The sequence below is a fragment of the Rhodamnia argentea genome, chromosome 7 (assembly GCF_020921035.1).
Source record: "Rhodamnia argentea isolate NSW1041297 chromosome 7, ASM2092103v1, whole genome shotgun sequence".
NCBI classification, from domain to species: Eukaryota; Viridiplantae; Streptophyta; class Magnoliopsida; order Myrtales; family Myrtaceae; genus Rhodamnia; species Rhodamnia argentea.
In genome coordinates this window covers 12,462,947-12,490,832 of record NC_063156.1, presented here as the reverse complement: position 1 = coordinate 12,490,832, position 27,886 = coordinate 12,462,947, and the positions used below count along the sequence as shown (strand labels likewise).

At 39.3% G+C, this 27,886-nt stretch overlaps 4 protein-coding genes across 4 annotated transcripts; 3 read left to right on the top strand and 1 right to left on the bottom strand.

The window, feature by feature from the left end:
* Positions 1 to 822: 822 nt before the first annotated feature.
* LOC115741947 (putative phosphatidylglycerol/phosphatidylinositol transfer protein DDB_G0282179) lies at positions 823 to 3,506 on the top strand. Its single transcript, XM_030675996.2, has 5 exons — positions 823 to 948; positions 1,076 to 1,200; positions 1,478 to 1,579; positions 1,787 to 1,947; positions 3,189 to 3,506. The coding sequence occupies exons 2-5, from the start codon at positions 1,104 to 1,106 to the stop codon at positions 3,294 to 3,296; spliced, it is 468 nt and encodes a 155-aa protein (XP_030531856.1). The 5' UTR covers positions 823 to 948; positions 1,076 to 1,103; the 3' UTR covers positions 3,297 to 3,506.
* A 6,811-nt stretch (positions 3,507 to 10,317) lies between these two features.
* LOC115741824 lies at positions 10,318 to 14,486 on the bottom strand. The gene is made up of 4 exons (XM_030675819.2): positions 13,792 to 14,486; positions 12,738 to 12,893; positions 11,923 to 12,615; positions 10,318 to 11,735 (listed from the first exon to the last, which is right to left on the bottom strand). Exons 1-4 carry the CDS (start codon positions 14,125 to 14,127, stop codon positions 10,614 to 10,616), a joined length of 2,307 nt encoding a protein of 768 aa, XP_030531679.1. The 5' UTR covers positions 14,128 to 14,486; the 3' UTR covers positions 10,318 to 10,613.
* Positions 14,487 to 21,111: 6,625 nt separating this feature from the next.
* On the top strand, positions 21,112 to 22,416 carry LOC115741826. Its single transcript, XM_030675828.2, has 2 exons — positions 21,112 to 21,569; positions 21,916 to 22,416. Exons 1-2 carry the CDS (start codon positions 21,240 to 21,242, stop codon positions 22,414 to 22,416), a joined length of 831 nt encoding a protein of 276 aa, XP_030531688.1. The 5' UTR covers positions 21,112 to 21,239.
* A 2,009-nt stretch (positions 22,417 to 24,425) lies between these two features.
* Positions 24,426 to 26,756, top strand: LOC115741827 (fra a 1-associated protein). The gene is made up of 2 exons (XM_030675829.2): positions 24,426 to 24,719; positions 26,181 to 26,756. Exons 1-2 carry the CDS (start codon positions 24,502 to 24,504, stop codon positions 26,548 to 26,550), a joined length of 588 nt encoding a protein of 195 aa, XP_030531689.1. The 5' UTR covers positions 24,426 to 24,501; the 3' UTR covers positions 26,551 to 26,756.
* The last annotated feature ends 1,130 nt before the right edge of the window (positions 26,757 to 27,886 follow it).

Here is a 27,886-nt window from a genome sequence, read left to right as displayed (position 1 = left end):
AACTTTTTCGATAATATTCCCAACCTATTCAATATGTCTCGGGCTTCTTTCTTAAGGCTTTGTTAGAGTAGTTTAAACTTTTAAAACACGATTAGCTTCTACTTCACAATGTTCGCAACCGTGAGACGTTTGGCGACTTCCAGCCTGACAAAGGTCTCTGCCACATTTGGAGGGCCTAACATAATTGTTGCCGGGAAAAATTTAAAAAATCTCCGCACACAATAATCTCGCGAAATTATTCTTCATTGGGTGAAATTAATGGTGGGGTAAGTACATTAGAAGTCTTAAAAAAATGTGCAATTGAATCCTAAAACTTTCAAAAAGTACAATCAAGTCTTATAACTTGTCACGAAAGTGCAATCGAATCATAAAACTATTAAAAAGTGCAATCAATAGAAGTACTTGATTTTACCATTTCTTTTTATCGAAGATTTTACCAATTTGACAAGTTTTAAAACTTTCAAAACCTGCAATCAATCGAAAGACTTGATTTTACTAATTTGATAAATTTTAAGATTTGATTACACTTTTTGAAAGTTTTAGAACTCAGTTGCACTTTTTGAAAATTTTAGAACTCAATTGCACTTTCGTGACAAGTTTTAAAGCTTCCAACTCACTTATCTCATTAATAGTCATTGAATACGTGGGTCATAAAATTCCATGGCAAGAAACGTGAAAAGTGCGGGGACTAAAATGCAAATACAGGGGAACCGGAGGAGTCATTTGCAATAAAACTTTGCGAGGTGATGGGCCTTCTAGAGGGAAAAAAAAGAGTCGAGTCAAGCCAAAAACAAAAAGAAAAAAATACGTGAAGTCAGATAATGCTGCAAGGAGAATAAAACCCGAAACGAACACGAAACGACAACGTCCGATCCTGTTCCTCGATAAAAAGCAAGAGTCTCCTTCGATTCTCCGGCGGCATTTGCTCAAACCTAATTCCAATCGTAGGTTGGAGAAAGAATCTCTCGCGATCCGATTATCCGTGTTTTCGTTTGGATTGCGTGTGAAAATCTCTGTAATAGCTGCAATTTATGCGATTTTTTTTTTTATTTATGGTTTTGTACTTGCTTGGCAGACTGGAGAAGCGAAGTGCGTGCGTGAAGATGATGAAGTCGAAGCTGATCGTGTTGGCGCTTTGCGCGATTGCGTCTCTGGCTCAGGCCGCCGCCGCCGCCACAACCACCGAAGTCACCTACTGCGGTCAGTTTCTCTTGTCGCCGTAGCTTTCGAATGGGAATTTGACGATGTTCCGAGATGAGGACTTGGTTGTAGTTTCATCGGATGTGAACGAGGGATTTGGAATTTTGGTGCTTAATTTGTTGCGTGAATTAGTATAAGAGAGATGATATTTTGTGGTTGACTTTGATGTTGGTGTAACAAGTGATGTAGTATCCATATTTGCTCAATCGGGATGATTTTTATTATTTTTACCCCTTTTTCCCCGGTTTTGTTTATGGGTTTGTTGAGTGTAATCCAGATAAGAAGACTGAATATGATGTGAAGGTGCAAGGGGTTGAGATTTCGCCTAATCCGGTGGCGAGAGGCAGGACAGCTACTTTCAGCATCTCTGCATCAACGGGTGGTTTCTCGTTTCCTTTTCACTTTCTTTTGTCTATGGTGTCAATACCTCTTGTTTCAAGCGAAGTAAGGCACAGTCAAATTAGGAGATTTGATTCTGACCAAAAAAAACACAAGAAGTTAGGAAATTTGATACTTTGTCAACTTATATGTTGGGCAACATGCATGTGTGCTCTGCGTTACCATTGCTTTGGGGTTGTCTTTGCAGGTTTAGCAATCTCTGGAGGGAAACTGGTTATTGATGTTTCATACTTTGGGTGGCACATTCACAGCGAGACCCATGACCTTTGCTCTGAGACATCTTGCCCCGTATCGACAGGGGATTTTGTGGTTGCTCATTCTCAGGTCCTGCCAGGATACACTCCACCAGTAAGTTTATACTTTGATGGTTCGTTTTTACAAGATTTAAATCCCAGAAACTTGTTTTGCACGCTTTACTACTGTTTTGCAATATTAGGGAGAAGAAGGGCGTGATTGCAAATGATGCTCTGATGTGCAATATCTAATTGTCTCAATCCAGCTTCCTTGATATCTTTTTTTTTTTTTTTAATATTACATGATCTCGTATTTGCTAAAGTGTTGCTCAGTGATCTGACATAAAGAGGTGGAAATGAGACTAGGAACTTCTCAGTTGTGCGACATTCCTATTGCTACCACCATTTACAAGTTCTCCTTGTGTAGTTTTATACTGTTCTCTTAAGGCACCTTATTTTCGTTCAATGAAACTCTGTTTTTAAAGTTTTTTTTAATCCCACTACTTACGAGTGGCGCTCCATGTTTAGAATATTCTTGTAGAAATCTTTGATGTCAAGAATTCTGTGGTAAGGAAACAAAATCATGTAGCTACTCCAGCTGCTCATCTCCAGAACTTTCTAATCTGCAGCCTGTGGTGGTTATGTTCATGCCAAGATTTTTAAAGTGGCTTTCTTCTGTTTAAAGCACCTTAGTCAATGTCGGACTTAGATATCCAGTGCAGTAGAGCCATTTGATCAGACAGTGTCATTGAATGCATTGATATTTTCCGTTCTTCCCATATCTGGATAGTATATTCTTGAACTTTTGTTTGGTCAGTTTGATAATACTTCTGGGTCCTCATGCAAGTGAACTTTGGCAAAAAAATATTTACTGAAACTGTTGGATGGTTTTTCTTGTAATTTACTTCTCGTAGTATGGTGATGTTGTCCTAAGTGTCAATATAGCTGGTGTAACTTATTCTATGCCCCTGACTCACAACTCAATGATCTAAAAAATAGGGCAAAACCTAATAAATGCATAGATCATTGCAGTTTTGGTGCTCCGATGTTGGGTTTTTCTCTGCAATCGAGTAGAGTGCCACTGCTCCAAACGATGAAATGACTTGAACATCATATGACTGCTAAGTTCATAGTGTACTATTCCTTTATTTAAGGGTCTCTTCTCCCCTCTTTGTTTCTTTTTTCCAACCTTGTTTCTTGCTTTTTGTCCTTTCTGGCTTTGTCCTGGGGGTGTGATCTGTTTGTGCAAATTCTTTTTAGTATTCCCTTCTAGCATTACTTCCTTCTGGTTCTGGATATTCCTGGAATATTGTGTCATGGATTTCGCCTAATGTGATAATCATGTTCGGCATGTAGGGTTCGTATTCCCTGAAGATGAAGATGTATGATGGAGATAAGCGGGAGCTCACATGCATTGGCTTTAATTTCGACATTGGATTTGCCTCATCTGTAGCAGAGAGTTAAGGATCATTGTGGACTATGAAGTGTGCATCTCATCTGGGCTAGTCGGTCAAAGATGAGTCCTTTGTATTGTGTGAGTGGATAATTCTATCTTCTAGTGATGATATTGTGTAAGCATTTACTTTGTCTGTGGTAATACAATACCCTCGTTTTACGGGTATAGAGTGTTGGTAACATGATTGTAGAGGGTTTGAAACCCTGTCTAGATTGCAATCCGGCTTTATTGACTGTCTCTCTTTCTAGAGTATTATTCCCGTCATTGGTGTTTTTTGTTGTTTGCTAACAATATCACCTAGAGGAGGTGAATAGGTGATTATAATCAACTTGATAAAAAAAAATGCGGAAATAAAGAAACTTCAAGTTTGAAAGGGGTAGATATATTGAAACAGAACCGTGTGGTGCTTTTGTCACACAGTATTGTAGAGGCAAGTAGAGAATAAAAGACAATACACAACAGCTTAGAATGGTTCGACTTTTGGTAAAACCTACTTTCGCTCTCTCACACTAATAGCCTACTAGTTGGATTCCACTAAATAATCAAATGAAAGATTACAGAAATATGTGATGACTTGATTACAAGCACTTTAACAAATGCGAGTGTTGCCTTTATCAAGGCTATCTCACTCTACACACTCAAACTACATATTACACCTCTCACAAAATCTCACTTAAGCTCGAGTAGACAATTTGAAACAAATGAAGCTCCCTTGAAATATGGATATTGATCTCTTGATCTTTCTATCTTCTTTTAGAACCTTGTGCTCCTTTTGGAACCCTCATCTCCAAGCTTCTCGCTGGATATAACAACTCTAAGGATTAATCTCCAAAACTAGCCATTAGTAGATTAAATGATAAGAATCATGTAGCTGTTGAGATACAAAGAATCAGAGATTTAGAAGGATTTGTTCACCCGTACAATCAAATCCTAGAATCCTTAAATCAAGCTTATAATAAATTAAATTATCTATAGGGTGATTGTCAATCAATCAAGAGTCCTCATATTGAAAGTTATGAGAGTATCTTCGTGATTGTTAGACAATCAAATATAACTTAGAGACGAAATCGTAATAAGATAATTGACCATTAGTGAGAAAAATTTAATTTGATAATCAATTAAGAAGAAGATTGTATAAATAATGAGGATTGCATGATAATTGAAATATATCTCGCCATAAGAATCTTGTATAAGTCTACTTTTGTCCACGAATTCTGTTTCTATTAGAATAAAAGCGTTAAGCATATTAAGTACAAAAGGCATAGTGATACATTTATAAAACATCCTTAAACTATATATTAAAGTCTGTTCAACAATGTATGATAGTTTTGTTTCCTCCAAAGTCTAAAGTAATTTCTCAACAATCTTCTCTTATTTTGATTGAGACAAAACCTTTCAAGCATTACCTAACTTTGAAAAGGTTTTGAAAGTAAGATACTTGTGTGACCAAAATTGTATTCAATTTTGATTGAAAAAAAACATAAGTACTATAACACAAGCATAGGTATTTGAAATTCCTTATTGAACTTCTTGCATTTTTTTTCTCTCAAAGCACTGATGTCCGACTCCGGAAAGGTGATTAGGGGTGCTTCAAAGTTGGATCTCTAGGGTTGGAAAATACTGATGTGCAAGTCTATGAGCTGTTTTAACATAGAATTTGCAGCTCCTCTGCCCTAACCATCTGAGTTCATCTCTCTTTGGCTACTTTGGAACGAGGACTTTCCTGACTGCTTCCACAGAATGTGTAATAAACATAAAGATTGTTCTAGCCTATAGGGGATGAATCTAGGAGGGCTTTTCGTTCTAGATTATCGAGCTGAAACCCAAGCTTGATCAAGCTTCTCGAGTGTTCGATACTTTAACCCACAAGGCCGCTTGATTCAAGAGCTCATATCATGCCGGCTTCGAGAGTAAGATGGCCGCATTCCACCAGTAGCGTTTACAAGCTGAGTACAAGGGACTATACAGGCACTGGCCGGTGCTTCGAGGCAGAGAGGTTCAGCCTTACAGGTAGGAATTCTTATGGACATAAATTCGGTCTATGTTGCTCAATTAACACATGAGACAGCTTCGCAATTTTGTCAATGGTTCTGATCATAAGAACGTCGACCATGTTTTTTTTTTTTTTTTTTTTTTTGGGGTCGACGTCGACCATGTATGCTTGCCCGATTATTTTTACAAAGGAAAATTGCAACCTTTTAATCATAGTCAGACCTGGGCTAGTTCTTGTAGGCCCAATTCCTAACTGGGCTTATCCATTGATCAGTTACTAGTGCCCAGAGTCAGGGGTGATTGCAACCCAAGCCGTTCGAGATTGACAATAATTAATCTTGTTTATGCTTTAAGACTCAGTGGTTGATTCTGATAACTAGTGCTCTGTAACATGCCTCTTCTATCAACTTTACTTTTAATTGACATTTCGAAGTCGATCTTAATGTTCTTCTATTGTCATTGTTTTACAATTGGGTCAAATGACTGTAGAAGTTAGAAAACAGAAAAGAAAATAATTTGATATTAAAATCAAGCGCATTAAATATGGTCTTTTGAATTAAATAATTTCCCAAAGTGAAGAAACAATCATTTTGCAAGCAATTCGTACGTACCTACCTAATTGCTTGTTAACCATGCTCTATAAGGAAATATTTTCCTTTTTCAATGCATTCATTACACTAAATACGAGAAAGGCATTGGATGTCGAACTTTCCTTAGTATCGAGCGGACACTTGTTGACAAAATCCAAATCTCAAAGTGGATATTCAATTTCAACGGATGGGTAGGGTTAGGTCGGGTTTGGGTCAGATTGAATATGATCCGACCTATTTAAACCTTTTAATCTATTTTTATGCAGTACAAATCTAACGACAAATACCCAATCAAACTCATATTGAACCCATATCCGTCCCGACAAGTATTACTTAAATATTTCTATATTTAACCAAATCATAGAATATTTGTTGATTATAATTTATTTAAAAAAATGATATTTCTAAAACACTTTCATGCAATACAAATCTATTGATTTTTTTTATTTCTTTTAAAAAAATTATATTTTTTATTTTAAAAAGTATATTTTTATTTTCCTCTTTCTTTTCCTTTTTCTCTGGCGGCGACGGTTGGCAGCAACGGTGGTCGATGGGGGATGGTCGTGGTCTTTCTTCGAGCAGTTTTTATACTTTCTAAATTTATTTTTAATTTTTCTTTTTTTCTTTTACTTATAAAAAATAATAATAATAAACAAAAAAAATTATAAACTCATAAATTTTACAAGCCAAGTGAACTGTAAATGAGTTGGGTTTGTCTAACTAAATGGTTGTAAATGGATTCAAAGACAAACTCATTTATAACCCACATATTATTAGGCCTAAAATTCTTATCCCCACATTTACAACCCACATATCATTTTCAATAAAATGGGTCAAATATGGATCTTCAACCCATATTTGATTAAAAACATCTAACTAGTAAGCCCACCCTAAGATGAGTGCTCTCCTAATTTGACTTCCCCGGAACCTCCGGTAGCACGGCCGAAACAGCGATGGGTTCTCCACCCTTACGGGGATGGAGCGACAGAAGTTTTGAGAATTCAAGAGAAGGTCACGGCGAGACAAACTGTTTATCATTACGATAAGTGTCAAGTGGAAGTACAGTGCTGTATGCTCTAACTACCCAATACAACAAATATTTCAAGTTCAAGAGGACTTCATAGTTTGATTAAAAATGAAACACAGGTAATCAATGTTCTAGTTGTAGTTTCAATCATGCGCAGAACTTGCGATGACCACTTCCAATGTCAAATTGATTTGCAATGTTTGCTTGTGGCTTTTTTTTTTTTTTGGCCCCTCTTTACGATTTCTCCGTTTGTCATAATCAAGGTATAGCATATGCCGGATGTTTAAAAATTGAATTTATGTGCAACGTCCTGAGTCCGAAGATCGAAATCGAGCATGTCAACTGACCATAAATTATCACAAACAAAGCAAAAATATGTCCTGGGATGCTCAAAATTCCAAAGATCATTCTTGTTCAACAAGCGCAAAACCTAATTCCATATGGCATCCGCCTCGGGGCTCCATCACATCTGCGTTGCCACCTCCAATCCCGACACCACCAACCTCGTCGGTGGCCTTGCTCGATAATCATCGCTATCGCCGGAGAGAGGACGTGGAACTGTTGATGGTTCCGCGCTCTCCCGCTGTTCATCCACACTCAGGTCTTTAACATTTTCTAGATCGGGACACACGGCCTCCGGAACTCAATGTCGTTACGCGAAATCGTTCCCGTAGCCCAAATGACGGCTCGAGTCCCCCTGAAGAGGTCAGCCATTGAGGAGCCACCCCCTTTATCGTGAACTAGAGCTGCGGACTTGTTGCTTACTGTAATTTACGCTAGAGACCAATCCCTGGGTCACTGTTTCTGGCCATTGATCAGATCCTCAATAGCTTAGGCTGCGTATGGTAACGTTTCCGTTCCCGGAACAACTTTTGAAATAAAAACACTTTTTTTCTGTTTTTGTTCCTGGCAACAATTTTTGGAAACAGAAATGCGTTTGGTAACTGCAAAAAAAATTCTCTTCCTCGAAACAAAAAAAGAACAGAAACGCGTTTGGTAACCGCATAAAGTTTCCGTTCCCGGAACCAAAAAAAAAAAAAAAACGCGTTCAGTAATTGCAAAAAAATTATTCCTAATTTTTTCATTTAATTAAGGGGACTATATATATTAAAATTAAGATGTCTTTATCTTTTTAACTTACTAAACCAAATTAAATCTCATTTGTTCAATTTACTAAATCAAATTAGACCAATATATGTATAAGTAATTTATGCACGATTTATCAAATTACAATATGGACGAGATTAACTATAAAAAAAAAATGAAAGAGAAGACGAATTGGAATTGGACAACGAGAACATCAAATATATTTTCTATAGATAGGAAAAATTACAATTATGAGTCACGTGTAAATGTTCCCAAGTAGTTAAAAATATGATTAACTTTAAACAGGGACCCCTAGAAAAACATTAATTGCACTTTGAGTGAAACCGAGAACTATGACTAAAATGAAAAATATTTATGCATTGAGGTCATTTTAGTCCAATTATGCAATTTTTCCAAACATAAGGACTGCAATGAGATGCAAGGTATCAAAGTCTCATGTCATGACTCTAAAAGTAAAAAAATTTTGGCCAAAATGATTTAAAATGAAACTTTTTAGTCAATTTAGGATTATGCTCAATGAAGAGGCATGTGCTCCCAAACTGAATTTTTAAAAATTTAAGAGGTAAAAATGAAAAGGGAATTAAAATAAAAATATGGACTATTTTTGCGCATTTTTCTGACCACGAATACTATTTTTCCTGATTTTCGGCTATTTTTATAATTAAAATAAATCCGAAAAATGTAAAAAACTACAAAAAATATTTTTTGTTCAAAATTGGTTCCTAAGGCTAGGTCAAAGCTTCCAAGGTTGATTTTGTAATTTTATGAATTGTTTTGGTATTTTGAATTAATTTTTTAAAATAAAATAATAAAAAACCAAATGTCAATATCGTGCAACAAAAGAGAAGAGAGCAATGTGTTCAAAAACAAAATTATTCCTAATTATTTCTAAAAAATGTTCTAAATATGTTTCCAAAAAGTGTTTCGGGAACACGTAAGTAAGTTCTTTTTTTATTTTTTTATTTGTGCTCCAAAAGTGTTTCTGTTTCTCAAAAGTGTTCTTGGAACACTCGAAAAGTTCCTGCTAAATTGGAGAGATGAATTTCTGTGAAGGATCTAACAGTGAAACTGGGTTGCACCGAAGCTTTCAAGAGTCAGAAAAAGGCCCGAGTTAACCGCGGGAAATCGGGTCAAGGACTTCTAGCTAAGAAATTCGAACTCAGGATCCAGCAATGACCATCCCTCATGCCTATCATTCTCTTTCATTATGCTCCAAAGCTTTTTAAGTTTGGGTCCATACTCCACATAGATTGACACTCGCCGGTCATTCATTACAGCTATGTGAAACCATGGCAACCACCTTATGACTTTGAGCTCCTGGGGACCATCTAATAGGGTAGGGTAGCCTGGGGTCATCATCCCTCTGAAGTCGGTCGCTCCTTTCAAACCCGCTGAATATATATCATTCAAATGAAAGATTTAAGGGAGATTTCTTTCTTTCAATGTAATCAAATGCTTCCAGGCCCTTTTCTAACCATGTGTAATCAGTAAAGGAAATCAGTAAGGCTGCGTTTAGTCGTCCGTATAAAACTCGGGATATGATATATTTTATCTTATCCCGTGTTTGGTAGGTGTTCCGGATAATATAATGTCGAATATAGGGGGGATATAACCCGGATAAAAAAATCCTAGGGGAGGGGGTAGGATAAGGTCGGATAGGATTTCTCTTATCCGTCATATAAAAGCTAGCTTTCTTGTCTCATTTGTTTCTATTTTCATTTTATTTATTTTTTTTGTAAAAAGGTTTGAAAATCTAATAAAATGTGTATATTTTCAAGTTTTTTTTTTTTTTTGTATGAGAACATTATTTTTATAGTAATAAGATCGGAATATTTCATGAGCATCACGTAGGGCATATATGTCCTTTATATTGATATACAATTTCTACCAAATGCGGGATATGATAGGATATGAGAATATCCGACTTTAAATCCGTAGTTCACCAAATGATGGATAGGATATGGTCAAATCCCTAAATTTCTTATCTTACCCTATCTAATCTTATCCCGACCCGAAATCCCGATGACCAAACGCAGCCTAAAGGAACTTTACTGATTTCCAGGGAAATAACTTTTCTAACCATATGTAATCAGTGCCTTGGATTGCTTAACAAATCTGCTAGAACACCCCCCTGGAAACCCTCTGATCGTTTTTCGATTGAGCGGGTATCTAAGGTCGAAGTTCTCCTTACGTAACCTCAACACTGCGGTTGGCAAGAGAAATACAAGATAAAGTTCAGACTCACATAAAAAAAAAAAAAAATACTCTTAGAAGTTCATGAAAATGGAATTTCTCTGCAAGCCAGGGAAAGAAAAAGGGACAAAACAATCACACAAAATTTCGTAGTTGCCAGGGAATAGAACCGAGTCAGAATTACGTAGAAGTACGGATCCTCACGTGAGACCTCTTTTCAGCCAAGCTAAAATTAGTGTCCAACACAGACACACAGATCAAAGGATCTCTCTGTACAAGTCCCAAAACATGAGCAAGCTCTCTTTGCTCCCAAAACCAAAAATTTCGCACTTTCAACCCGCTTCACATTATGACACGACGCATATTGACAAAATCAAGTTAGTAGTAGCTAAGAATACGGTTACCACACTACAGAGTCATGTCTCCATGAGGCTATCTGTGCTGCTGCTGCTGCTGGCAAGAGTTTGTGCTGTTTCGACCATTTGTTCTGCTGGAGTTATGGTCAGCGACTGTAAGAGCTTCGTGTAGTGCAATTCAATCTGTAGCCGGTGATGAAGAGGTGTTGATGCAATCAGACCTTTCCTTAAATCGTCCTGCAGTTCTCTTATAGGAATTGCAGCCAAGAAGTTCTTAATATACTCTTTACACGACTCCTTCCCCTGGCATAGGACCTCTTCCTTCTCATGACTTTCAGTTGGCTCTCCAGGATCGAGTTTTACTTCTTCCGTCACTTCCAAATTCTGCTGGGGCTTGATTTGTTCAGGCACAGGGGTTTTTTGTTCCACAGGAACCGAGTTTTGCTGAGCAGCCGTGTTATTGCCAGATGTTTGGACAGGTGGCGGCAATTTGAGAATTGAAGCACTGTGGTCGAATTTTAAGATGAAGGCCTGAGTGCAACCCTCGTAGAGTCTCTCTCCCAGTGTATCAATTATGTAGTAGGCTTCTGGCTCAACCTTAAGGACAAAAAAATGGTCATTCCAACTGACAATGTACACCTGAGTTTCATCCTCGCATGTTTGCGACGCCGTTTTGCTTATCTCTTCCCAGATATCGTCAAAGGACATTGCATCATCAAAAACATCGAACTTTCCCTCTTTCATACATTCTGGACGGAAGAACCCAATGAATGACTTCCCAGCATCCACAGAAAGGGGGCGAATCTTGGCTTGAAGAACAGTTTCGAGATCAAAGTGCTTGTCCGGAAATCGTTCCTGATACATTTCATTCTCGCATAAGTTTCTCCATTCTAGTGATCCATCTCTGATCAGGCTGTCAAGCTGGGACTTGATGGGCAACAAATCACGATTGTTTTGAAACCAATCAGCTATCACAGCAACAAGAGCAGTACATGCACTTTCCCCTGCTGCAAGCTCACTTCGCTGGTCGATAGAAGCAAAGAAAACCTGAGTCTTGAGCTTCATATGTTCATCACGGCTTATAATTTCTTTTTGCTCCCAAGCGCCAACAGCAAATTTGTCATCTCCAAATTCAGAGACTGAAGAACGATGTCCAGATGAATCTTCGTCTGTCTTACTCCACTGAGAAAAGAGTTAAGAGTTAGTTCATCATACACTACATCAGTGAATAGATTTGTAGCAAGGAAACTCACTGAACAGACAAGGAGTACTGTATCATAATTTGCAATTCATTCCTTCGTATGATCTTAATGTGAAAAAGGAATGCGATCCACAAGCAAAGAAAAGAAAATAGGAAGCAAGTTCATACCCCAAAGGAGAGTGATTCATCTGAGCTAAGCTGACGACGGGCAAAATCAATGTCATCTCCACCTTCTTCAGCGTAGGCCTTCTTTAGCAATGGTTCGCCCTTTGCTTTAGGAGACCTGAAACTCAGTTTCCTTTTCCTCCAAGACAGAAGGCCACGCCTTGAAGTATGTGACTGTGATTGCTCAAAAGTCGATGCAGCCAAATCCTCTGAAAGCGAGGAACCAAAATCCGATTTGTGGTTGCTATAGTATACCCAATCCTCAGCGTCAGCATTTATCCTCATGCTAGAGTAAAATGAGCCTCCAGCACAGTTTGCATATGCCAGTGTCCCATAGCTGAATGAATTTCTAAAACCGGATTCTCCCTTACTTTCATCCAACTCTCCTTCCTTTGTATCATCAAAGGAATCAGAGTCACCTGTATAGTTATTGTCGCAATCCTCGCTCTGGCCAGAATATCTTCCATCACTGCCCTCATCCCTATGACAAGCCTTCTTTGTTCTTCTGGTGGAAACATACTCGGTGAAAATCTTTACTTTTTTCAAACCAGCTTTAAGAGCAGAAAGCTCATCTTTTCCCGCTGAAACAGCTTCAGCCGACTGTGGTGGTGGAGATGCCACAGGTGTAATTCGCGTCTGCACCATGTCGATTGTTGTTTCCTGGGTAGTGCGCAGTTCTACTAAGCTGAGAACAATCTGCACGCATAAGCTCTAGACGTTAAACGCAGAACAAGAAGGACCCATAATTCTACAGAAAGAAGAAGCCTATCAATAGCATATAACTGGAGGTCGGGCGAGAATTATGCGGCAGCACTCACACAGAGCAATAAAGATGAATTTGCAGTGCCACCAGGAGTAACCAGAGGGACACTTAGCTCGAATTCTTCATGCTCAGTCGCACAAGCAAATTCGGCGAGGTTCAATGATGCTGCTCCAACAACCGGAACTTTGTTCTTCGTGGGCTGATCAATTGCCTGTGCAACAGTTAAGTCCTGGCACAACTGAATTTCTCAAATTTACTATAAATCGGCACGCCACATGTAAGGAATTGCCATGGCACATAGCGTAAGCAATACCCAAGGGAAAAGAAACACAACTAAGATTCGACAGAATTCAGAACAAAGGAAAATTGACATTGCCACGAGCCAATTCAGAAGTCATAAAAGAGCCACAATAAAAAATTGTCCAACTTGAACCCCACAGGGTAGCTCGGTTCCTCACAATCACCACTATTCAAATTAGACAAAATAGACAGATTCAAAAGCTTCCCCCACGTTAAGCTTTCCCCGGTCAACCTGATTTATGAAATGTTAATTAAACAAACAAAGAGAGAGAAACATACAGAATAACGCCACTACAATAATAAAACACACGAATGGAAAACTGCCGTTTCCAGGGAAAATGACCATATCAGCTAATAAAGTCGCTTCTCAAGTGCAATTTAAGCTGTAATTTATTTGTTTTACACGGTAAAAAGATTCGCCAATTTTATGATCCGTCATCTTGATGACCTTCACTTTCTAATCTCAAGCAAGAATGATCATCAGACAAAATCAATTTGATTGCAATTTCTGCCCCCTCCTCCTCTTAATAGCGACCACTCTCGCCTTTCCGGCTGTCAGAACATCTTTGACTTTCCACGGAAAAAAAAAAAAAAAAAGAGCGGAACTTTTTGACTTTCCGGCAGCCTTAGGAACTACGAAATCGATTCACTTGATCACCAGAATCGTCGGACAATCGACTCTGAATCCCATCAAGAGTTGCAAGGACATGCATCTCCGAGAGCATCAAAGACTCGATCAAGAAAAACACCAGCATTTGCTAAAATAACTCCCCCAGAAAAACTCAATTCGAAGCAAGAACGCGACTCACATTGAAGACGGTGAAACCGACTTCCCAGGGATGGAACGCGTTGTCCTTGTGCGCCGAGAGGCTGCACACCGTCGCGAACTCCTCCTCCTCACCCCACTCGACGACGCCGCCCTCCCCCACGCGCTCCTCCCTCGTGAAGTTCCTCCTCACGGCCACCCGCCTCATCAACGCCGCCGCCCTCGGCCCCTTCCACCGGATCTCCACCGCCAGCCTCGCCCCCTCCCCCGCCGGCGCCGGATCGCACCCCTCCAGCCTCCTCACCGCCAGCCTCACCTCGTACTTCCTCGTCGCCGGGGGCGGCGGCCACGGCCGCCACCTCATCATCTTCACCCCCATTGGCCCACCGAACAGGACAAAAAAAAAAAAAACAAAAATCACGAGGTGTCCTCCCAAGGCTCGAGGCGCTTGATCCGAAAGACGACGACGACGACAACCTCGGACCGGAGCAGGACCGAGCGTGCGTTGGTTGCGATCTCCAAGATGATCTCCGCCGGAATCGCAGTGGATTACGAGGAATTATTGTCGCCCGAGGTAAAAATGTCGTCTAGAGAGAGAGAGAGAGAGAAAGAGAGAGAACATGCCGTTGGTTTTTGTAGAGAGAGAAAGAGAGAGTTGAATAGAATAGATGGGCCGGGACTAGCTGTGACCGCTCCACTGTGCGCGAGAGGGAGAGAGAGTGAAGGTGGTGGTTTAACCAGGAGGGCGTGGTTAGTTAACCCCAGTTTTAAACCCCGGTCAGTTACGGCCCGATTCCGCGGAACGGAACGGGGGTCCCGTATTTATTCAGCCAAAGGAGTCGGAAGTAACGGCGTAGCAGCGAGGCCGTTGACTATGGACTCCCGTGCATTTCCGTAACGGAACCGTACGTCAACGGGCGCCGGCTGACTCTGACCTGTTATTTTGTTTCGCGGCGACGAAACTATAGAAAATGCTTTAATGATTGTTTTTATTTTATTTTTTTTGGGCGGGGCGGTAAGAATTTGACCCGGAAAAGCAAAAGGATCCGAATTTTGGATCCTGGGTTCGGGGCATTTACGACGAGATTCGGATATTAATAGATTCTCTTCCATGATTTTCTCCAACAACAACAAAAAAAAAAAAAAATTTGCAATCAGATTTGACCCGACAAGTGTTACGGAATTGATACGTGATTATTCTCCATCTAAACCTTTTGGGATTGGTCCGACATTTTGTGTGAGCTAATACGGCTTAGCATTTAATAAATTTTATTACATTTGCACTCAAGAGGAAGAACCGTTTTCCTTTGTACATTGGCATGATGAATTGAACGTGGCTATGTGTTGGGATTTGATTCACATGGTCTTTGCCCTAATTTGGCACGTGCGTTAAATTGGAAAATGATTGTTCCACGGCATTATGAATGCTTTCAATCAGCGAGTTATGTAATGGATAAAAATCCGCTACGCAAAGTGATTTGTTGCCACCAATAGGCATGTGGCTTTGTTGGTAAATGAATTGGGGGTGGGGATGCTAGTACCACATGTGCGGAGTTCAACTCCCCGAGCCCCGCAAAGAGGCAAGGCAAAAATTAGAGAGAAGAGAGTTGAGATAGAATAGACCAAAAAAAAAAAATGTGGTTCGTTGCCCACGATGTAGATCGTTGACTTGGTTATTGTCTCTTTGATTTGTTTTAAGTATTGGAAATTATACATGGTAAATGACCGGATATTTACGCGAGAACCAGATAGACATACTTTCCTATGTTAGAGATAATTAGAATATGTATGTTGGTTTTCGGTGTCTGTCAAAATTGCACGCATATCTTCCTTTTGATTTATGCATGTTTGTTTAAATAACCATATCAAAAAGCTTATAAAGAAGCTCATAATGATAGTCGGAATGCACGGAAATTCCATGACTTTATTTTCTGATTTATTCTTATCAATCATAACTTAAAAAATCAAGGTAATATTAAACTAATCTCATAAATGTACGCCGACAGAAAGAAATAAAAGTAAATACACCAAACTAGCAACAAAAAATTACGATCATTTGAGATTAAAAAAAAAATTGAATTTAAACTTGCATTTAATCTTTCCAAATTGACTCAAATTTGTAACTACTTTATTTTTCCGCTGCGCGTCTCGTCTTTTGTTTCATACACGCCCTTAAAGGTGAGTTGCTGGATGTTCTTGGAAATTAGCTACATTTTTTTCTCAGTTGTTTCGAGGGATAATCTCATATTGTTTCAATAATTTATGTGAATTGCATAATCAATTCCCTTAACTCTTAATTTGTACAATCAAGCCCCATAATTTTAATCTAATGTTTAGTGTAGTCCATATTATCAATTTGATAGGGCTTTCTGATCTCCGGTCGGCCGGACGACTACATTAAACAACGAACGAGAATGACAGGCCTTGATTGCACAATGTCAAATGTACAGGACAAAAAAGGAATTATCCCATGATTTTATAGCAGGTAGGCGACTGTCGTAGCTGTACTTTTGGTGCGGATCTTGTCGTGCTTCTAGATGGAAAGCCAAACCAAATTTGCCATTACATTGACATTTTACATTATTGAGGGAAAAAAATACGTTTTGTTGCATTGGAACTTGACAAATAGTCCTCCCTTATTGTCAACGGTTGATACTACCGGCTATCCAAATGATATATTAATATATATATATATATATATATATATATATATATATATATCCAACTTTACGAATATGAAGGTAAAAAAATTTCAAATGAAAGAGAACCCCGATTTCTAAACTTATTAAAATGTTCATTGTAACTTTGGTTCGGATCTATATAAAATATCGACTTGGCCTTTTTTAATCTATACATGATAATGGAGTATGCAAGTTGCGAATTACTCGAGCACCGATCGGACGAACCCAGGACCAAGCTAGACCGCTATTTCGGGATGGAAGAGCTTCACCTGAGTCGAGTTCAATGACTATATGCGCTCGCCCTAGTCTCGCCCATATCGGTCCTTGGCCTCATCCGGCGCCACTCTCGACAAGTTAGTAACTTTTGGATCCTAAAATCTTATGGTACCAATCGACTCGTTTGTTTTATTTTATGGTCGTAACGACTCGTTTGCTAATCGCCCTATAAGATGTGCATGTCCCAAAACCTAATTTCCTCCTAACGGGCAGTAAATACTGCCCAAACCTTTTTTAAATGGAGCGTACATTATTTGGTTTTGGAGATATGAATGTTGTCCCAAGCAAGTAATTAACTGCTTCGATGTTCGGAAGCAATTGAAAGCTATTAACAAAATGACAAAGCTAAGGGTCTACTTCTTGACCCGCGAGCTTTTTGGAATCGAGGCCGATGGCTTTATCCGCTTTGCCCATGTCCTTTTGCAATCCGGAGCTAGAATGAAACTCACGTTTGAGAAATGTCTGAAATGGTAGAAGATCATAGTCACGTTTATGCGGAAACTCGTCCAAGAAGTCCTAAACCTATTGGAGTTTTATTAATTCAATCATAAACCTTTTAATTTTGACAATTGAATCTTAAATATTTTCACGTTTTGCCAAATGAGTTTACTTATACGGACGTGGACAAATTTTTTAAATTTTCATTTTTTTTAAATTTCTGTTTGTTTTTATCTAATTTTTTAACTTTTTTTTTTCTATTTCCTTATCTTTTTTATTCTTGTTCTTTTTTTCTTCCTTTCTTCCCTCCGCTGGCCATCGACGATCTCAATGATGGCCGTCGGAGGTCACCGCACTGTGCGAGGGAAGCTAGGGCTTGGGCTGGCTAGTGCGACCATTGCCGAGGGCCAACAAAGGAAAAAAAGGAAGAAAAGAAAGAAAAAAAAATAAGTAAAAGAATGCATAAGAAAATGAATGAATAAATAAATAAATAATCTGTAAAATATTGAAATATTATCTAAAATTATTCACGCCAGCGCCGATTGTGTTACGTAGGACAGATGACATTTATGTCAACAATTTTCGACCAAAATTATCGAAGTGAACTCAATTGACAAAACTAAAACATCAGATTTGGTAAAAAAATTGGGAAAACTATCCCCGCACTATTAGCCGAATTCAGATTTGGTCCCCGTGCTAAATCTTGTTATAATTTACTCCCCCAACTTATCTACAACGACAATTTAACGACGAAATTCAAATTTTCGGCCAAAGTTTAGACGGAATATACTGAGTCAACACGAGCGAATCGAGATGTGGCGTCTACATGTGCAAGTCTCTAAAAGGGTTTACGCTTTTTGTTCCACATGCTTTTAGAAATATTTTTGTTCATTTTTGTACTTTGGTTTTAGTTACATAATTAGTTCTCATATCGTTTTTTCAGCAAAAGCTTAATTTCTTTCGTCAAATCTCAATTCAAAGTTCGCTCGATCCGATCTAAAAGCCTTATTGAGATAAATGACATCGGGTGCGGGTCTTTAAAATCAATACAGTGTGGAGTTGCTAATGATACTGTGATTCGAAGGTTTCCTATGAACTTTCTCAAGGACTTTTAGGGTGTGTTTGTTTCTGGGATAGAAAGTGTTTTCCGGATTTTCGTCCGTTTGGTTCGCAAAAAATAATCTGGTCAATGGAAAGCACTTTTCAGTCAACGAAAACTTTATTCAGCAGATTAGGAAAGTGAATTCCCCAAAACAAAAAGGTGAAAACACTTTCCCAAATCTCACTCTCTCGCTCTCTGCAGAGGTACGACGCTCTTTCATTCCTCCAGTTTCCTTTATTCACTTCTTCTTCACCGACGCTCACCTTCTTCGTCGTTGAAGGTCCGGCTCTTCTTCACCGACGCTCTTCATCTTCACCATTGAAGCTCGTCATTGAAGCTAGCTCTTCTTCAACAACGCTCAACAAAGCTCCAGGTTCTCTCCCTCTCTCGATTTGAAAAAAACCTCCGAGATTCTCGTTTCTTCTTCTTCAAGCGAAATCTTAGAAATCGGTTTTGAAATTTTCATAGATCCTAGAGTTATCAAGCTTGATTGGAGATTCTACCCTACCACGAGAGCTATAAGGTAGTATATCTAACGATTGACCTTTTTGCTCAATTTTTTGCTGATCTGTTTGAAATTTTCAACGGCATGTGCTTCGATGAAACAATATGAGTGAGATTCGGTTGGTGCTTCATTGTTTGATGAGTATTTCAATTTTATCGATGTCTGCTTTATGATTTCAATTGCACGGGGCTTTTGTAGCATTGGCACTTTCTTTGGCATCCTTTGGAATATTATTTGGCTTCTCGTTGCGTAGAATTTGATTGAAAGAACTTTTTACGCTTTATTGTGTAGAATTTGATAGAGAAGGTTCATGATTATGCATCTCATGTTTTGGTTCACCTAGGAGATAGACGTTGTTATCATTATTTGTTTCCTTGAACTATGTGATCCATATTGTTAAAAGAATGCAAGGTGTTTGTTAAAATGTCAAGATGGAAAGAAAACCATCAATTATAGTTTATTATAGGTTTTTGCTGCCTAGAACAAATAAAAGAAGGTGCGTGTGCGGGACTTGTTAACAATGTTCTGTTTATTTGTGTAATTTGAACTTATCTTCTGGTGATTGGAATTTGCAAGTAGTAGTTGCAAGAATGGAGATTCTGCATACCTTTGCTCTCTTTGATTACTCCTTCAAGGGTAATGTTCCATCTTTATCAAAGAACTTCGAAACCCAACTTTGGGATGGTTTGGGTCTGCTTATGAGTTCATATGCATTTAGAGTTCCTTTAGTAAACTCAGCGGAACCGAATCTTAAATCCCGAAAAGTCCGATGCTTGCTAAAATGACAAGTTAAGCTGCACTTATTTTCACATTTTGATGATATATATATTATTTCATTTGAATGTTCGTTGTTGGGTTTATCTTTGAGATAAAACATATGTCTTGACTGGCTTTGAGATTAAGAAGCAAAAATTCTTATTATTGATTGTAGATGGAAAACAATGATGTTAATGGAGCAATAATGGGTGCATCAATGTCGGTAATGGCGGTTGGTTTGTTAGTCATGGAGGATGAATCTTCAAGTAGTCAAATACCTAGAGTTCCACGGGTCGAAAGAGATTTTGAGAGAGAGTTATTCATGAATTGCATTTTTCATTCTGGAGATACTAATTGTGTTAGTCAAATACGTATGAGACCACAAGTTTTCTGTGAATTGTGTAGAGTTCTTGTGTCAAATAATTTGTTACACGAAACAGTAAATGTGCCAATCAAAGAGCAATTGCTAGTCTTTTGCCATATTTTAGGGCATAATGTGAGGTTCGGAGTAATAGGGTCAAGGCTGAATAGGTCTATAGAGACCATTCACCGATACTTTAGAATTGTCTTACAAGCAATTCTAAAACTACACAAGCATGTTATAAGACCACCGGATGGCACTACACCCCCGACAATATCCAAGAATAGAAGATTTTATCCCTACTTTAAGGTATGTGATATGACCAATATCATGAACTTCATCCTGAAAATATGTTTTTACATTAACTAATTTACTTAAATACATTAGGATTGTGTTGGAGCTCTTGATGGTACTCATGTCCGTGCATCGGTTCCCCGAGAAATTCAAGGAAAATTTCGTGGTCGAAAAGACAAAACAACGCAAAATGTTCTTGCAACAGTTACTTTTGATTTAAAGTTCGTTTATGTGTTAGCTGGTTGGGAAGGCACGGCACATGACTCTTGTATTCTAACAAATGCACTTTCAAGGCCTGGAGGAATGAAAATTCCTGAAGGTATAGAATATTCCATGTGTTTATATGAAATGTTTACCCTACTTTCTTGAAACATTTTGTTAAAACTTTACATAAAATTGGTAGGTAAATACTACCTTGCTGATGCCGGATATGGCATCCAACCGGGAATTATTTCACCATACCGTGGAGTTCGATATCACGTAAAGGAGTTTAGTGACCGCTCACCCGAGAATGAGAAAGAGTTGTTCAACCATCGTCATTCATCTTTACGGTCTACGGTAGAAAGGGCATTCGGTGTTCTTAAAAGGCGTTTTCGTGTATTGGATGCGGAACCCTATTGGTCCTTTGATACTCAAGTTGATGTGGTCTTAGCATGTTGCATTCTACATAACTTCATTATGGGAGTTGACCCAAATGATCCTTTTATGCAAGAACCTAATGTAGAGGTTGAATCTCAAAGTCAAGAAAGAAGGCATCAACAAACACAAAGAGAGGAGAGGGAGGAAAACAGAGAGTGGGCAGCAAAAAGAGATGATATCGCATGTGTAATGTGAGATGACTATAGTACGTATAGAATGAATGTTTAGCACTTTTCTTAGAAGTTGCATGCTGCTTTTAATGTGATGTGAAGTATAGATTACTACTTTGTGATTAAAGGAGTTTTTGTAACGTGAACTTGATTTGCTACTCTAAATCATCATGATGTTTCCCTTTTCTCATTAGTAAAATGACATTTATTTTTGTGTTATCCTTTGTTTTTCTTAATTTCTTGTGTTGGATATATTCGATAATGTAGCAATGGGCAAGACTAGAGAAGGGAAGGCCAAGCATTTTAGGTGGTCGGTTCCAATGGAGCGTATGTTTTTAGAGATACTAGCTGATGAAGCTTCAAAGGGGAACAAACCTTCAGCCACCTTTAAACCATCTTCATTTGCTCAAGTTGCTCAAGCTATAAATGATAGATTTGGGACTGAATGTGAGCCCGACCATGTGGACAATCATCTTAGAACTATTAAAAACAATTGGGCCACCATCCAAAAATTGCGGATTAAGAGTGGATTTCAGTGGGACCATAACTTGAAGATGATCACGGTTCTTCGGAAGGAAGTTTATGATGAAGAAATAATGGTAATATGCTTTTCAGATTTCAATGTAACTTATACTCTAAGCATTGTTACTCATGGAAAGGGATGCATGTACCTATGATATTGGTTTTTATTATATCTTTACATGTCTATTTGTCATATTAGGGTCCCTAGAAATTCATTGAACCATGAGGTTTCTTTTGCAGCATGTTGAGATATGCAAGAATTGGAGGCTGCTATAGTTTTTTGTTTGCTTATGCATCACATGCTCTTTACATATACAAAACTGAGAAATTGGTAGATGATGAGTAGATTGTATGTCTTGCTATAATCATAACCGGCTTAATCTACTTGTTTATATACTTGTGTTTTTATGATTTTTTTTGCAGGCACATCCTACCCATGAGAAGTACTTGAACAAGAAAATCGAAATGTACAATGAACTCGCTCTAGTGGCTGGAAAAGACATGGCCACGGGAAGCTTTGCAAAACAATTTGGTGACATCGACTTGCCTCCTACTGTGGATGTGGACTGCTCAATTGATTTAGATGATAGTAGTGATAATATTACAAAAGGAATAGAAGATCCATCAAGAGTTAATAGAAAGCGAAGTCGTGCTCCTAATAAGGATGATAAATTTGCAATGCTCTCAGAGCAAATTGGAGAGGTTGCTTCTGCATTAAAAAAGATGAGTAAAAATCAGTTGGATGTTGCTGAGCTCTACAAAGAAGTGATGGAGGTTGAAGGTTTTGATGAAGCCACCCTTGTATATGCCTTTGATTATTTGGTGGACAATGAGAGAGTTGCAAAAGCATTCATTGTCAAGAGTGCCAAGCTAAAGAAGTTATGGCTCGAAGATTTCATAGATAAAAGAGGAAATGGAAATTAACAAGTGTCGGACTTTGGATGTTTGCTCTTCATACTATCGGATACTATCAGAACTATAGACTTGTTCTTTGATTAGTTGTTGTAGTAGCTATCCATTTCTATCCCTTGAATATTGTCATTGAGGTTTTGTGTGGCATTGAGTATGTAAAGTTAAAATTCACATCCTTCCAAACCATCCTGTCTTGCTGGAGCTAATTGGATGTTTGCACAATAAACAAGTACGTCTTTACGTTACGTAGTTTAGGCACTTCACCTTTTCAAAGCATAATCTCATCAAAGCATCACTTCACCTTTGATTATTTGGTGAAAAAAAGGAAAACGTAGAAGATGAATCAAGTCAAATCAGAATAGGGGAGAGAGAGAGAGAGTTCAGCTTTGGCTTTGGATAGTTAATTTTTTGGTTTTCCTTGTGCGTGGGGGGGTATATGCTCGCTGCGTTCCTCTGTTTCATCGTCGTGAGTTTTGTGTTTGGGGGGGAAGAGCTTTTGATTCGCTGGAGCTTCGTGGATTGGGTGATTCGTTGAGGGACGAGGAAGATGAACGGATGGGAGAGGGTGAAGTCGTCGAAATCCAGATTTGGCCGCCACTCGCACATCGCCAGCGACGACCATGCGCTATTGCCGTCGCCGACGGTCCAGCTCGGCCGCATCCAACCTCGAGCCCCGACTTACCGCACCATCTACCGCAATGATCGCGAGGCCAATCTGCTGGTGAAATTCAAGGTCGGTCGCATTTCGTTTCGTTTCTTTCCGATCCATTCATGTTAGGTAACATCGACTCAATAAATTAATTTGGGCCTGAGAGAGCCACTATTGTAGCCGGTCGCACGAGGCCGGCGAGCTTGATCTCATGTGGCCGGTCGCTAGTCATCACCGAGACCAGGTGACTAGCGGAGAAAGAAGAAAAAGACAAAAAGAAAAGGAAATAAAATAATTAATTAAAATTAATAAATAATATAATATGATATAAAAAGTATAAACCTTTTGTGCTAATAAAATCATATTTTTTACTTGAGATTCATGACATTGAAATCGTTTTCCAAATGAGAACCAAACACCGGAAAACATTTTCGGTAACATATTACCAAACAAAGGAAAACAAACCGTTTTCCGAGAAAATGATTTTCGAGAAATCGCTTTCCGGAAAACGGATTCCCGGAAAACATTTTTCTTGAAACAAACACACCCTTAAGCTATAAAATAGCGAGTTAAAGTTGTGGTTAAATAATCTTAAAATGGTTTCTTCATTTTTCCTATAAGATACTCCTTGATATTTTTTGTATTGATTTCTCAGGTGCCATTCAAATCTCACAAAGAAATAAAAGAACAAAAAATTTTTGTTGACTTGTTGACCATGGTGTAGCTGTTGACTTAGGTCAACGAATCTTGACTCCCACGTGCATTCCGAGCCTTTGTCTATATTGACCAAAACAAAAATGCAAAGGGAAAGATTCCCGATTCCTGGCCCCCCAACATAAACAAGTTTGCTATGTAAGATAGAGAATTGATTATGCGACCGTTTTTGGGCGGCTCGTAAGACTAGCAATCTATTTTGTGCCGCAAAATAATAACAGATAATTAAAACGTAATGCGGGGTCTACTCTTTTAGGCGCCGTTCGAAAGAATTCACACGTGACCACCGGCATTCTCGGAAAATCTCGGGTCCTTGATAGAGACCGACCTCCAAGGTCGCAATTCGCGTTACCCGCGCTTGAATGGAGTTTTCCGATGGATTGGGTTCAAAGAGTGGTTGAGGCATGTTGACGAGAAAAGTGACAACCGAGCGGAAAATACAAACTAAACCTATCAAGTTAGGTAGAGCGTGGTAAAATTAGTCCACCTTGTTCATTCTTCAGGGTTAAATTCGCAATACGAACAGCGCCTGGTGGAGTTTTATGTAATTTTATCAAGAAGGGAAGGTTCATTTCGTAATTTCGCAATAGAACGGTGGGTCGAGAGTTTCCGTAGGCGGCGCTGATTTGGGCCGTCCCTGGGCCAGAAGAAGTCTTGCTTTTGTAGAAGCGTTTCTGGATTGCGCCAGAAGCATTCACAGAGAGAGAGAGAGAGAGACAGAGAGCGGTGGAAGCATGGGTTGGGTTTGGCGGGACGACGGCGACGACGCCGATTCACCAATCTCCGGCGAAATCGCCAAGTACGGAAGCTCCGACGGAAGCGCAGGACCCACCGACCGGTGCTCGACCCGGAAGGTCGTGAAGTCTCGCTGCCGGACGGAGGAGGTCGAGCCTGGCAGATTCATCCGCAAGTGCGAGAGGACCGAGGAAATCCTCCGCGATTGCGTCGGAAGGTACTCCTTTTTTTTTTGTTTTCAATCCTTTCCTCCGTATGTGTGCCTGCGGTTTTCGCATGTTCTTGTCGCTCTCTTTCCCCTTTTTTTTTTTCTTGTATTGTGGTTAACGAGGATGTCGTTTGTTGTCCTGGGGATTGGATCGTGCTGTGCGTTTTTATCGTTGCTTGTGATTGTTCTAGTCGAGGATGATTATTCGGATGCTCAATTTCCTTGATCGAGTTCATGGGCAGTACGTTCGATGCTTTTTTTTTTCTTGTTTTTATTTCCTGTTCCTGAGCGCTGAATGAATCGTAGCATTAGTCTTCGCAAATTTGGACTTTCTGGTATTTCCCTCTTACCAGGGGAAAAAAAATAATTAGGTAGGAATTGGGGTCTTGAGGGTTGGCCTCGGGAGCAACATAAAATAATTCTCGAGGTTTGCAGCCCGTCTGGTAGGAGACAGGTGGAACCGGCCTCAAGTTGCAATGATATCTGCATACTTCATAACCACAAATCCCGGAGGGAGTTTCCCGGTTACGAAGTTACGAAGGTTCTTTAACCCTCATGAAGGCAAAGGAATGTGCTTGCTTACGATGTCGAAAAGTTTGCCGAATGGCTCATATTTGAACATTGTGATTAGATTGTTCTTCTTTTGCTTTATTCTGTATTTGGGTCGTGACGGGATTATATTTCTGCAAGTGGTCATCTCGTGGTTGTCTACTGATCATGTTGTCTAGGAGGTACCATCCTAGGGATTTATGATTTCTTTACTAGGTTACCTAGTTTTTTATGGAAACTTTAATGGACCGAAAAGAGGAAAAAGATAAGAAAGACGAACCGAGAAAAGGATAGGTCTGTAATCTGTTTAGGTAAAAGTTTAAGCAAAGCCGGGGCTTAATTTTTGTTTTGTCTCTGGTTATCGCGGTGTCTTGTCAAGGAGATGTTCTTGGTTCCGTCTCGGATATGTGGACCTGATCTCTTAGCTGACTTGTGCATAAGTCTCATATTATGAGATATCAGTAGGTGTTGGAGGAGTATTCTCCCTGTTCTTATATTCTCATATATTTGTGAAAGTCACTTAAAGGTATGATTTACATGACTTTGAGAGGGATGGAGCATATTTTTGGAGCACCTGATAATTCTCCCCATATCATATTCGCCCAGTTGCTTAATTTATTAGTGCAGCAAAGTTACTAGGAAGGTTTCCGGTGGCTCTTGGAAATTCGACTCTTAGTATCTTTCTCATATGTTGATAAGGTTGTGAGTTAGGATTCTCAGATGCATTATGATGCCTTTTTTTTTTTTTTTGGGGGCGGAAATGCATTATGATGTTCAGCAGTAAGCTTTTAGTTTTGGTTAGGATATCTTCTGGACAGTGAGACATTTTCCTTGTATGAGCAGCTTTATGTTACCCAGTAATGCGCTATGTTACTCTGTTTGGAATCTAAGATCTGGGTGTGGATCCTTTCTGTTTGTCAGGCCTATTGAAGTGGTGCAATCTAACAAAGAGTATACGGAAGATGATGTGACCGAACTGGTCCTTAGAGGGTCTTTCTCAGCCGGATCTCCAGACCATGGAGTGTTCGACTTTCCAGGACAGCAGAGCGACATCGATGCAATCGGTCGGAATCTCTTTGGTAACTTAGACCGTTTCTTCAAGGGGGCTGAGGAGATGAAGAAAGGGTTTTTTGGGATGTTTGACAGCCCTTCCTCGTATGATGGAGATTCGTCTTGGTCATCTATGAGACGAGGGGTACCGATTGAAGAGCCTTCTCCCAGAAGAAAATCGCCTGGAGCAACTGAGGCAGACTCTGGACTTGACCTTTCTGGAATAGCTAAGGACGTTTAGACCAAGCCTGTTAGTCATCAAGATGGTATATTGCATTTTTGCAAGATTTTCCCTTTTACTTTTAAGTAGGCAAGAATGACTATTGCATCTTGAAATACATGTGATGTTGCGGAAGCTGTTTGTGAACATTTTGGCCAATAAAACAGTGTTTCCTTGGGAATGATCAAGGTTGAAGTTTTGGTCAATTCTACAGTGAGCAATGTATCGTCTAGCAATAGATAAAATGATAGAATGTAAAGAATGTTGTGAGATCAAAGTAGGAAAAAGAAGCATAAGAGGTAGTTTCTTGATCTTGATACTGTGCAAGAGTCTGATGCAGGAAAGGCTCTTTTTCTCCTTGCGAGTCAATCCATATCGTCAGGATTTTGACACTCGGGTTGGAGAGTTCTTTGTCTTTATAAATCAGATTCATTCTTGCAAGGAAAGAAGAATTGCTGAATTAGTGACAAAAATGGTACTAGTACTGTTTCACGAATTGGTGAATCTCAGGGTGTGTTATCAAGGCTGACATTACTAGGCTTTCAACTCGGTCAGTTGCGATTTTCTCTCGAAGATCTTTACTTACCGGCATACTGAGCAATTCCTTCACCGGTTGAAGCTGCGTGTTGCTTTTCCTAATTTCTCTGAATCACAAATGACGTTGTCCGGCGGGAAAAGCCTTGAGAGGGTCCTTACTGATCTTGATTATGGAAGTTCTCTTCAGGTTATTCAGTGCTGGCGCTTCGAAAAGGCTTTTTTCCCAGATATGCTGATCAGACTCGACCCTTTTGTTATCACGTTCTGTGATTACTCAATGTTTGGATTTTTTTTTCCTCTGTCGAAATTCAGGTGCATCGAATCTTGTCACATCCTAGGTCGATCCTAGAACGCTAACATTTCCTATTTGTTCGACGTAGACATGCCACGGCACATGGCCTGACTGGCTTCATCAAGCGTCCCTCAGCCACAACATGCCTCTGTATCCTCAAAAGTTCGCACACGATAACTGCTCATTGGTCTTCTTGACGGTGTCGATGGGGAATGTCGAGTTTTCTCATATTTACAGTCCACACAAGAGTTGAGCCATTAATACAAGAATGTCGGCAAATCCGCTCAAACAGTCTACTCAAATGTTTATTTCAAGATTTTACAAATTGAGGAATATCTTCCCACTGTATCAATTTCAGTTCTTGCCATTGCCTTGCATGAGTAAATCTAAAGTATGTGTATCTGACCTGCCAGATGCCTCTTTTAGACCATGTCTGAGGTAGAACCCTTTCCATCCATTCATCATAAATCATCTCTTCACGACCCAGCAGCACCCAAACAAATTTCAACCAAAGCCCCTCACAAAACA